The sequence below is a fragment of the Thamnophis elegans genome, chromosome 2, assembly GCF_009769535.1.
Source record: "Thamnophis elegans isolate rThaEle1 chromosome 2, rThaEle1.pri, whole genome shotgun sequence".
NCBI lineage: Eukaryota > Metazoa > Chordata > Lepidosauria > Squamata > Colubridae > Thamnophis > Thamnophis elegans.
Window position 1 is genome coordinate 89,851,194 of NC_045542.1, and position 13,349 is coordinate 89,864,542.

Sequence of the window (13,349 nt, forward strand, 5' to 3'; positions counted from 1 at the left end):
AAAAATAAGCAACTAGGTTCACATACAACTGAAGACACGAACGGATCCACGAAATCATACACAAGTTTTAGACTTTCAGATACCGTGCACGCTGCGCTCAAAAGGCAGAAGAGCACTTTTATCCCGTATGTAGAAAACTAATTTAAGTAAACTTTTTAGCCTCCGGATAAAATGTACTCAGAAATTACACAGGACGGGGGGGAAATAGCGGCTCTACAAAGCTACACTTGGAGAAATGGCCAGCGACTTAAAGTTTACTCAAATCCGAACCTAAGATCCGATGACCGGTAGACGTCATAAAGAGGGCACAGAAAGCACAATGTGATCACAGTAGACAAAACAAAAGAGGAGAGTTTGGCTGCGCTGTCTTGGATTGGCCGAGTAGAAGCGGGATTTTTGAACGGAGAATCATTGCGGTTCCGATGAGTCTAGTGGGATGCTGAAACAATACCCGGAAGCTATGAAGCTGTTAAATCAAGGGGCCGCTACCGGGAAAGGCTCAGTTTTGACTGCGGGAGTTGGCCACCCCAACCTCAGAAACCTGCCCCGGCGCTCACCGAGCGTCCGCGCAGCTGCTCTCAGCCGCTATAAGTAACTCGTTCCCCCCACTTGTAGGCTTGTGACATCAGATTAAATAACCCCTCCTCATGCTCGTCCTCTGCAGCCAACCAATCGCCTGGTTACAAAGGCACCATTTCTCCCCCCCCCCTTTCCCTTTCCTTTTAAATCCCAGACTCTTTGTATTTGGATGCTGGAATACAAAAGGAGCCAAACAAAAAGATGGTGAATAGTTATGTGGTTACAGCTTTAAAAAAAAAAGGGGGGGGAGGGACAGATGTAGGAAACTACAGACCAATCAGCATATCATGAATGCTTGGGAAGATCCTGGAAAAGATGATCAACAGATCTGTGAACACTTAAAAGCAAGCAAAGTTATAACCAGCTTGCCACTTGGGAAATTTGCAGATGAAGTATTGCTCTCTGTTCCTTCTTACTTAGAAAAGTAGCAGTTAGAAAACAGGTTTTTCAGAGAAAGCTGCTCTCTTAACAGTCCATTCCAATTTATGATGCCACTCAACCCAAAGGCAGATGGAGGCCAGAGTGAATTTACTTTTTTGTTTTATTCTGATTTTTTTTTTCATTAGGATTTAGCTTCCATAATTTAAGGGGGGAAAGTAAGAACTGAAAATATGATCACCTTATTCTTTAACTGCAGCTAAATGGAGATTGGCCAGATTGGTGGGTTAAGCTATTAATGACAACTTTGGATGTGTTTGTTGTTTGAAATCACAGGCAGCAGAGAGCTGTAATCCATTTGTACATATTTGCGAACCTTCCTAAATGTGCCTACTTTGCCTTTGTATAAACAAAATGCTGAACTGAAAAAATTGTTCACTTGATCTAGCAGGTCTCTTGAAGTGTATGTTTTTAATCCCCTCCAATCCCTGTCACCTATGCTAAAGATACTTGGGTACTTCAACCCTTGGATCAGAAGCACAGTATCATGCTCTAGACTAGAGCCGAACCTGAGATTAGTTCAGGTATCTACATTTGCAGGACACAAATATAATCAAGATGCCAGGTTTTTCCATTTTGCCAATCATTCACCTGCAACCCCCCAAAAAAGAAAAGAAACCCCCAAAAAGTATCTGGAGTTAGGTGCATGTGATTTGTTTATCCAAAATTAATTTAACTATGGTGTACTCAATTATCCAAGTTTAATGGTTCACAAAATCAACAGAATCATAAGCAGACTATTTACAAAATGCTTATCTTAAATGCATTTGCTGACATAACAATATAAATCACTCTGTCAGAAACAGCTTTTTTAAATTAAAAACATAATGATCAAAAAATATTAGAAAATTTAAAAACTGCATAAGAGCACAACATTGAAAATACAAATATTAGAGAACAGAAAACAGGAGACACACACACATATGTGTGTACATATACATAAAGTACATACACACAATGGGAGTCCAGCTGAGAGACATCTGCATTTGTATATGTATGTTACTATGCTTGATTACAGTACACTAAAGCACACCTCTGCAGTACGTGATATTGATAATGAATCTCAGGTTTAATCTCCAGCACCCTGAATTAAAAGAATCAGGTCAAAGCTAATAAGATTGTTTTTGTGCCAAAGAACCTGGGAAGCCACTGGGCATAAGGGTGGACAAAGCCAGTTTCCATAGACAAATAGAGACTGTAATTTGGTCTAATCAAGTTATCTATGCACAAGCACATAACTAGCAAGCTGCAGTGCAGAGGGAAATAAGCCGGACATTGCTGCATTTTCCTCAAGACTGCTGCTTAATTGCATTGCTATCTGACAGCAGATACTGGATTGTTAGGAAGAGAAAGGTGACAGCCTCAGAACAGAACATCTGACTTCTAGCAGTAGCCCATGCTAGGTGACACTGCTAGCTGCTACTGTTAGCCTATTGTAGACCATGGGAAATTCCCGTTTATGTATATCTGCTAGAAATAAGAGCAGAAACAGTGGAATCAGTATCCTGGAAGTCATGCTGGAGAGTTGCTTCTGGGACAGGCGCTCTCTCATCAGAAGCAAAGAGTACCCAAGAAGCAATTGCTGCTGATTTTTAGTCCAGCCATTGCCAGAACTGAATATATAAAGGCAGGTTTTCCTCTCTCTCCAACACCCCAGTGAGTCAAAACACACGAAGCACAATCAAAGCCATTACAAAATTATTTTTTGCAATATTGTATTAAGGGTCTGGGCATCAGTACTTCAGAATACAATTGTTTTAGGTCTTATATCTGAGCTGTTTATTAAGCTCGAAGCATAAGCACCTTGTTATTTGACTTTTTCGTATTTGAATGCCAAGTAGTAGTGTCCAGCTTTTTTTCTACTAAATGTAGTCGTGCTGTGGTCTCCGTAAGCATGTCCATAAGCAGCTCAAGCTGCAGCTTCAAGTAATTGTTCTCTTCCAGTAAGGATTTGTTTGCTTTCTTCAGGGCCTTGTTGGGTGATTCCTTTTCTGGTGAGGGGAATAACTGTAATAAGGGCATCTGTTGGGGGATATTCTCATTTTTCCACTCACCATTGTGGAAGACAAATTTTGCTTTGTTCAGCTGAGCACATGGATGGTCATAGTTCATTCCAAGTTCAGCTTGTCGGGTTTTGTAGTCCAATAAATAAAAGGTGGATAATGTAGTTGCTTGGCGAAGCGTTGGCCTTCTTGGATAGAATTTACGAGAAAAATGATCAGCCCAGTAATCACGCATATCCTGTAGAATGTTAGAAATGGTTTCCATGACAAGGAGAATTAGAGATACCAGTAAGAAACCTAGGGAAGAAAGTTCTGGAATAGAAAACCAACATGCCCAATGTTAAAGAGAGGACTGGGGTATTATATATAGCTTTATTTAGATCTGAAATGAAGTTGGCTAGATGTATAAATTAATAATTTCTTTATTTAAAATGCTGCTTAACATTTCCCATAGTGGTTTATAAGTTTGGAAGCATGCAATATATAACACGGTATTATATTTTTAAAAGTCAGTCAGGTTCATCAATCAAACCATCTATCTTTAAAAGCCCAGGTAAAAAGAAAAAAATGCATGCTGAAACAGGGATGGTATAAAAAGGAATAATATAATCTAAAAAGAAGTCAAGAAGGAATATATATCTTCTTAAAGCTATACTGTAGATGCTAAGCAAGAATTCCTAAAATGTGACCTTCCCAATGATATTAAATTACATCTTCCAACACTTTTCAATATTGACCAGATCTGTTGGAAGATGTGGTTTAACCATGCATTCTTTTGCTATTAGTGGAGAAGATTCTCATTAGATAACCAGTTATGTATGTTCAGTTTGCTGCCAGATGATATGATATGAACAGTCAATTTCAAAGCCATCTTGTTGCTGTCCTTTTTGGGTTGGAAAACCCTCTAAGTAGTCAATAAAATGAAAATTGTCTTCTGACAGCCTTTCAATCACAGAACTGGTTTCTGTTCTTAGCAAACGTTCTGTTTGAAAGAATAGTGGAAATAACTTCTGCAAGCTTCCCTGGAAACAATTTCATAGTGGGGATGCCAAACCAAGGAAAACTGTACCCCAGATAAAATGTCACCTTGTCTCAGACTGTACAGAAACCGTCAAAAAGACCACTCCTGATCTGACAGGATTGTGTAGAAAAAATAGTTTTCAGATTACTGAAATAACAAAAAGATCCCTTATAGTAATATAGAGAGAGTAATGTTTTCATTGTGATCTCCCTCATTTAATTTTGGATGGAGTGACAACATGATGGGATTTGAGGCAAGAGTCTTTTCTCAATAAGGGTGGAGATAGAATCCATGTATGGGCTGACACGGTCCATACTCTGATTGGACTGAGTCTGATTACTAATTAATTAGTGAGCCTTAAAACCCCCTCCTGAAGTGGCCCCACCCAGTTTCTGACTCAGTCTACTCTGGGACGATTGGGTTATCCAACCTTTCTTCCAATAATTATTGAGAGATTGAAATTCTTACGATGAACGAACAGATCACTATCTGTACATTGGGGCCGTGAGTACTTCTGAACGGACCATTCAGGAGCCCCTATATCATAGACAAAAGGCTTAGGCCCACAGGCTTGCATGCATCCTAGTTATCTCCTACCCTCGTGACTCTGGTCACATCAAGACTGTTTCCTGAAGGGGATAAGGAGCGGGCATTTAATTGACAGCCAGAATTGCAGCTTCGCTGCGGGGCTTCTCCTTCCAGCTGCAGCTTGCCGAAGGGAGCTATCATTTCGCTGCTGCGCTCACACTCAACTGTTGCCTGGACGCACACAGAAGAGCGCTCCGCTAATTCCCCAGCGCTGGGAAGGTCGGCACAAGACATGGGCCACACCATCTGCCGAGCAATCCCGTGGAGCGCCGGCAACGACCGCGAGGCCTCCGTAGACCTCCGGTTACCTCAGCTAGGCCCGCCCTACTGTAAAAAGGGCATGAATGGTACTTTGGCTGAGGGCGGAGCCCCGATCAAATCGTGTCTGCCATTTTGAGTGATCCAATCATGCTGCAGGGCTAATGGCAGACAGCAGCGTACAGGAGTCATGATGGGAGCTGCCAAAAGCGCTTCTGAGGCTGATCTTGGCCTTCTCACACTGGGGCAATCAGTGCCTTTCCCCCCAAGCACTTGTCGCCTCTGACCCCTTCAGGAGGGAAGGCATCCAGCAAGGCCTCCTCTTTTTCATCCACTAAAGGGTCCAAAACCAAGAAGGCATCCAAATAGGGCTCCAAGTCCTCTCATCAGGAGGCATCGGAGCCTACATCACAGTGCCATGACAATTTACCTGCCCCAGCGGGCCGCCCTAGTCCTTTGCAATCTCTGCAACTGGAGATGAGCCTGGGGTTTTTTAGCCCGATGCTTCCAATTGACACATCCGGGCTTTGGGATAGCGCAGTCTCCAGACCACATAGCAGACCAGCAGAGGCTACCTTTACCCCAACTGCAGCCGGTCTTAGACCAGAGAGGCAGTGGACCCACCACGCTGGCGGTCTGTCAGATGCCCATTATTCCATCAATGACTTCAGGCATCCAAGACTTCATTGCCGAGGCCATCAGCAGGCCTCCAGGAGAGATCCCAGGGGGTGCAGCTGGGGGCCCCTGGGCCACATCACGAGCAGGGGCACCTACAGGGCCACTTGCCCACTTGTCTCCGGCCGAGTCTGTCCATATTCCTTCCCCTGTCTCTGAAGGGGGTGAAATCAGAGATGCTGATCTTTCTGGCGAGGAAGAAGCAGCTCCTAAGAAGTCCACATGCGTGGGCCTATTCCCCCCCACTCTGTTCAAGCCACTGTTAACTAAGGCTAAGTCCTCCTCAGATTTCGGGATTCCTGCAGCAAGTGCTGCTACTCCGGCGCAACCTCCATCAGCCAGTGCGCTCTTTACGGAGCATAAGATGGAGGCTGATACCATCCCAGCACCTCAATTATTCCTCGACATGGTGCAGAGGCAGTGGGCAAATTCAACATTTGGGCTGGCAACTTTGGCCAATGACTAACAGTTCTACAACGTTGCTCTTCTTCTCAACAAAACCCTCTTGTGGCCTAATGTCGATGTCCCCATCGCGGTGCTACATTCAAGTACCATGCTTCCCAGAGTGCAGGAAGACATCCTTAAGCCAAAGGACAGATGGGCCGACCAAGTCCTCCAGCTGGGTCACCAGACAGTGGCCTGGACAGTACGGGCTTCAACAGCTGCGTCTTTCTTTTCATGCTCTAGCCACTTTTGGCTTCAACAGCTGCAGGAGCGCATCCTGGCGGGCGATTCACGAGCCCACCAGGACTTGAACAAAATTGTTGCTGTTGTACAATTCACTGTGGTTGCCACATTGAGCGCTATCAGATTTGCATCCAGGGCCATGGCCTCCTCGGTAGCCACGCGGAGGCTTCTGTGGCTAGGCCAATGGCAATCGGATGCCTCACATTGGAGCCATATAAGGGCAGGGATCTCTTCGGGGATTCTCTTACACCCTTATTGATCAAGGGCAAGGATAAGCGTAAGATCCTACCCTTTAACCCTACGAAGAGTTTTGCCTGATCCACACCTTATTCTAGATGCCAACAATTCAGGGCTCAGGAATATGGGGGTCTTTCAGGCAATCAGATTGTTCCCAGTCCGGATTCCACCAGCAAGGTGGATTCGGGCAATGCTACCAGCAGCAACAACAGTATCGGCAGCCACGAGGGGGTCAGTCTAAAACACCCTTTCGTGGGGGCGGTAAGCAATACTACCGCAAACCTTAATCTGCCCCAGGCTCGGACTCCCATTGGGGGACGACTGCGACATTTCACAGACCAGTGGCAGACTACCAACTTCCAATGCATGGGTTAGAGACATGGTCAGGTTTGATCTGACCTTGGAATTGATCTCCCACCCCCCTAGTTCATTCCTCCAGTGCCCAGTTTCTAGTAACCCCCAGAGACAGTTGTTAATGAGTTCAGTGATTCAGCACCTCCTAGACATAGAGGCCATACAGGAGGTCCCTGCCGACCAGATCCGCCAGGCATTCTATTCCTTGTTATTTGTCATTCTCAAGCCCTCTGGGGGGTGGGGGTGGAGGGCCATCCTTGATTTAAAGCATTTGAACAGGTTTATTAGGTATAGACGTTTTAAAATGCATTATTTTCATTCAATTGTGGAGGGGATTTGCGAGGGTGATTTTCTCACATCGGTCGATCTTACAGAGGCATACTTGCATGTACCCATTCTGCAAGAACACTGACAATATTTGCGTTTTTGTTACACCTCTTGCCACTACCAATATACGGCGTTGCCATTTGGCCTTTCTTCTGTGCCCAGAGTCTTTACTAAGGCCATGGCTGCTCTGGCGGCCTATTTGCGCACTGTACCTGTAAGAGTCCAACTTTTCCTTGATGATATCTTGGTCCAGTCAGCCTCAGAGGCCAGGGCCAGGAAGACCTCCTCACCACACTACACACACTACGCACCCACGAGTTCTCTATCAATGAGGTCAAGAGCCATTTCTCCCCTACCACCAGGATTCTACACCTGGGGGCCTGGATCAATTCGGCGGAGGGTCAGGTCTTCCTGTCTGAAGAGCATGTTAGTAGCCTGAAACAGACGGTGACAGACATAGAGATAGAACATACACCTACATTGGCCAGTCTCTCTAAACTATTGGGGAAGATGGTGTTAGCCATTGCCAGAGTCCCCTGGGCTAGACTTCACACTAGGAACCTCCAATGGCTTTTGCTTCCCTTCCAGAAGAGCAGAATCAGCAATTTTCTAGTGCGGGTGACTGTGCCCAGGGAGGTCCGGCAAACACTTAGGTGGTGGAGATCTCTAGCCATACTGAAGGGGTGCCACTTTAGGGTGGGTGGCAGGGTCATCATCACCACGGACGCCAGTCTGTATGGTTTGGGGGCCCACATGGGGCACATCACCCAGGGACAGTGGTCAGAGGAAGAGTCTATCAGAAGCATTAACTGGTTAGAACTCAGGGGAATAAGATTGGCCCTATTGGAATTATGACACCTCATTTCTGACCAACACGTGCTGATCCTCACGGATAATATCATGGCCAAAGCCCACGTGAATAGGCAGGGAGGTACAAAATCTAAAGATCTTATGCTAGAGGCCAGTATTCTGGGAGCCTGGGCTGAAAATAATCTCTTGTCCATCACGGTTGAACATATATTGGGGGTGAATAATGTTAGAGCTGACTGGCTGAGTAGAATCAAGGTAGACCAAGCCAAATGGCATTTGCACTCTTCTCTTTTTCAGGCGATGACGTGACGCTTTGGAATGCTGATCGTGGATCTGTTTGCCACCCCTTACAACACACAGCTCCCCAGGTTCTACACAGGTTGCACATGCCAGAAGCGGAGGGGGTGGATGCCCTTTGCAGTCCCTGGCCAAGGGGTCTGCCTTATGCCTTTCCACCTACACCCCTCCTCTCCAGGGTGATCTGCAGGGTCATCAGCCTCCGGACAGAGATCATACTGACTAACCCCATACTAGCCACGGCGTCCATGGTTTGCCAACCTTCAGATGTTGTCATCGGAGTGGCCCTGGAGAATCCCATCGGACAGGATAACCCTCACCCAGGAGTCGCTGGAGCACCCGGAACCCCGACGGCTTCAATTGACCGCCTGGTGGTTGAGCGGCTCGCTCTGAGAGGGGGTGAGTACTTGGATAGGGTCATTGTAACAATACATGCCTCCAGGAGGCTGTCGATCCGCATCTACAACACTACGTGGAAGATATTCTGTAATTGGTGTTCTGGCAAACATATCATTCCAGATGGCTCCTCCATTCCAGAGGTGCTAGAGTTCTTGCAGGATGGGCTGGAAAGGGTGTCTCACCCAACACCATTAGGTGACAGGTGGCAGCCTTGGGGACCATACTTACCTGGGGGGGGGAAACAGACCCTTTCACAGCACCCCACAGTCAAGAGGTTCCTGAGGGGGGCTGTAAGGCTGCGACCTCCTGTAGTACACCGGTACCCAACTTGGGATATTACCATGGTCCTAGAGGCTCTTACCAAGCCGCCATTCGAACCATTAAGCAAGATTCCACTACAGATAATTTACTTGCTTTATCTGTTTGGGAGGACCTGTGTAAGTTTTATCAGGATCAGGTAGTCCTCCGTCTTGACCCTACATTTGTTCCAAAAGTGGGCTCCTGGTTTCTCCGTACCCAGGAGATCATGTTATCTGACTTTTGTTCCACTCCAACTCATCATTTAGAGAAAGTTTGGTACAATCTAGACGTGTGCCGAGCACTCAAACTTTACATAGAACGCACGTCTACAGTACAATGAACAGAGACACTTTTTGTCTCTTTTCATGCACCATCCCTTGGTCAGAAGGGGTCTGTAGCTTGCATTGGCAGGTGGGTCAAACGTTGCATTGGGATGGCATATGAATCGCGAGTGGATGTGGTTTTGATTGGCATCACCACTTATTCCATGAGAAGTGCTGCTTCCACCACGCCATGGGCTACTCAAGCCTCCTTGGATGAGATGTGCAGGGCTGCGGTGTGGGCGTCCCCTTCACCCTTTATTAGGCAGTACAAATTAGATAAATTTGCTTCCACAGATGCGGTCGTCAGTCGTAGGGTGTCGCAAGCGGTCAGGGCAGAGGATCACCAGCTAGAACAGTCTGAATCGCACCCTTGAGAGCATTTAGGCTTGGGTATGTCCCATACATGGATGCTAGCTCCACCCTTATTGAGAAAGGGTGTTGGTACCTACCTGATACGCCTCTTCTAATAAGGTGGAGATAGCATCTGGCCATTTCATCTGGTACAGTTCTAGGTGTCTCTCTATGTTGAGTACAGTTTCATCTTGTTTTGTGTAGTCTATGACCTTTTTGTGCAATTTTAGAGTTGTTTACTAAAGTTGTTGTTGGAGTCTGTATTTATACCTATCTGTCTGTATTTATTTCCTTCATCAAAAACTGGGTGGAGCCACTTCAGGAGGGGGTTATAAGGCTCACTAATTAATTAGTAATGAGACTCAGTCCAATCAGAGTACGGACGGTGTCAGCCCTTACATGGATGCTACCTCCACCTTATTAGAAGAGGCGTATCAGGTAGGTACCAACGCCCTTTCTATCATCATACCCACCCTTTGGAACAGTTTAATACCATTTGCTTAACATATTCCCCCAGAAGTACTTATTAAAAATAATAATTTTCTATCCCTATTTATTTGTTTGTTTATGAAGTTTATTGACTCTACCTATCTCTAGCTGTTTTTTTTTTATTAAAAGCATAAACGATTATCTAAAGACTCTAAATGGAATACAAGACTCAGGTCAATGGTTCCCAGAATGAGAATGACTATTGAAACCTTATGGATCATACCTCTTCTCCCATTTCTGTTATTTCTTCTACCAGTTTTATCGTGATTGCTCATACTAAAAACAATGTTTTTCTGTTTTCAGTAATTGAAAACTGTTTCAGTAACTGAAAATTTCTTTGTCACACTATTCATATCCTTTTCTTTTCCTTGTCCAAGCTCTATTATAATAGTAGCAGTAGTATCTAATTATACCATAATTATTTCAGCAAATCATAGGATATTGAAACATGAATAAGAGTAGTAACAGGTGTACCTTTGGTATCCTTCGGCTCTGTTGAACTATAGCTTAAGAAGGGTCATGATGATGGAAATTCTGGGAGTTATAGTCCACATCTGCATCAAGATAGAGAAAATTGTCCTGGTCAATAGTTTCTAATTGAGAGAAAAGAAAATACGTTTGGCCTGGATGTGTAGCCATTAGTCTGAATATTCCAGAAACCTGATTGTTTGCTTGATTCTTCTCTTCTTTCCCTTTCTCCAGTATTTTAAGGCTTAAATCATAACATTAACTCTCGGTCTTGGTGATCCTTGACACAAGTAGAAGAATACATCATCTTTCTCGAAGAGTTGCCTCACAAGGAACTTTGATATGATCTATCACAATGAGTTGTAATTTAGTTAGATGGGCCCTCCCTTCCCCCTGTATGGTCTTGTGGAAATAAGATTGCACTTTTCTTTATATAATCAGTTACATTGGTTATTAATACTACAGTAGTAGTCCAATATGTAGCCCCAAGCTGTCGTTGAGGGCTTTGGAAGAAAGCATATGGAGACAGATTGTAGACAGTACTAGCCATTAAAATAGGCAAAACGTTCTTCCTGTTCTCAGAAAGCTATGCTCACCCGATAGCTCACTGAATAGCTTTGTTGTAGCTATTCAGGTTCTTGTTTCAGCTAAAACCTCAGGCATAAACAGGTTTGGCAGTAGAGATAAACTATTCCTTTTGAGTGTATTCACATACATATATACACTCTCACTGAAATTATGCCTCACATCATATTGTTAACTTACCTAATGTCACTATGTGACTTGCAATGTCTCACAATTGCTGTTTCTGTTTTATCCAATCATGTTTTTGCATGCAATAAATACTTAAATGAAGATGGTTTTGTTTTATGACTGTCAAATGACACTTCAGTGTTTAGCTGGTAACATTAATTGATATTAATTAATCCACTACATACAATTAGTATTGTGCAAGTTGATACAAGTTTCATGTATCAAGTGCACATACCAAATGGCCTATTAACAAATGACATGCTTATAAGTTAAACAATTTTACCTCCTATTTCCTCTTCTCCCCCCCCAAAAATGACTTTTATTGAGACTTTTGAAGTCATTGATATAAACTGCTCATGTATGCTTTACTGAACCTCAATGTACTACATTAATAAAATTACCTGTTTTCACACAGCACACTGCAAAATTAAACAATACACTTTAGTCAAGTATATTGGATCAGCCAAGTCTTACAGTACAGTAGTAACTTTTATACAGGTACCACTGTTCAAAATATGTTCAGAATTTACTGTTCAGAGTTGCAGTACAGGAATGACAATTATACTGAAACTTAAATATGTATAAAATAAGTGCAGTCACTATTTGCAAATTCTGCTGACGATTGCACAATCCAGAGTAGTTTATCTAGGCTTTCAAAGAGACCTAATTCAACTGCCATTTGTAAATTCTGAAATATATAATTAGGAATGTACTTGTGAAATAACGATACACATTTTGCCTATTAATGCTATTAAAATTGTTTTTGGCAGTAAGACAAGTCTAGCATGTTGAAAAATAATCAAATATCATTTTGCAGTACATAATAAGATACATTTGTTTTGAAGTCCAGTGACATATCCAGATATATCTATATAGGTTTTTGGCAACAATTCAGAGGGGTTTTCCATTGCTTTATTTTATACTTTTCTTTTTAACAATTAGTACTGGACTTCCCATATTCTCTTTCTTTCAAATAACCAGATAATGCTTAGCTTTCTAGTTTAAGTGCTGCCATCTAGCAGATCATGACATAATGCAGTACTAAATATGAAAAGCCAGAATGCCCAGTGAAATAAATTGGGACTGTCAAAAGAAAAAATAGATTAATCATTATTACTCCAGTTTAGAATATTGTGAACAAAAATATACAATAAAAAATAACATCCCATCTACCTGGGTAACAAGTCAATTCATTTTACTATTCTGCATTTTATTTAACATTTTGCATAACATATATAATTATGTAACATAACCATATAGTTGTGTAGTAACATAACATCTGTAGTTATGAAAACCTTTGAAAGGTTAATGCTGGCCCACATGAAAATCATCACAGATCATCATTCCAGAAATTCTTCTCTCCAAACTGACTCACCTATCTGTGCCTGAATACACTTCTAGGTGGATTATGAGCTTTCTATCTATTAGAAATCTGAGCCAGTTTAAGTAAGACACATACAGGGTCTATAAAATTATGAAAAATTAGAAAATATTAAAACAGGAAGCATATATAAAAGTCTAAGAATCTAAAAGAAGGGTAGTAGCATTAGTTAGGTGTAGGGGAGCATAAAGGGGAAGACTATATCAAATTAAATAGTTTAATTTAATATATTGTAGAGATAGAGGTCATGTAAAGGTTACGTAGAGGCCCTATGCAGCAAACTGCCATGTCTCAGTAACTGTTTATCTCAAATGTCTATGAACTCACCTAATTAGTACCACCAGGAACCATCAAGATATGCGCGACTTTACCCTGGCTGGGATATTCTTAAAGATTGACAAGGAGAATAAACCAGTAACAATGCTGTTTGCTGCTTGTTAAAAACTGTATAAAAAGCAATAACTCTGCGAAGGCGGGGAGACATTTTGGATACCCTGCTATGACTGTTTTCTGAATCCATCATATGTGAACTAGTTGCTTAAGTCTTATTCATGCACAGGTCATCATTCAATAAATGTTGAACACTGCAGCACAGAATTTGACATTCTTAC

General features: G+C 42.9%; 1 protein-coding gene across 1 annotated transcript; it reads right to left on the reverse strand.

Moving 5' to 3' along the window:
• Positions 1 to 2,799: 2,799 nt before the first annotated feature.
• CBY3 (chibby family member 3) lies at positions 2,800 to 3,255 on the reverse strand. The gene has a single exon (XM_032239056.1). It carries the CDS (start codon positions 3,253 to 3,255, stop codon positions 2,800 to 2,802), a length of 456 nt encoding a protein of 151 aa, XP_032094947.1.
• Between the last annotated feature and the right edge of the window lie 10,094 nt (positions 3,256 to 13,349).

Excerpts from the sequence above, each read along its gene's own strand:
- CBY3 (XM_032239056.1), bottom strand. The coding sequence starts at position 3,255 with ATGCGTGATTACTGGGCTGATCATTTTTCTCGTAAATTCTATCCAAGA.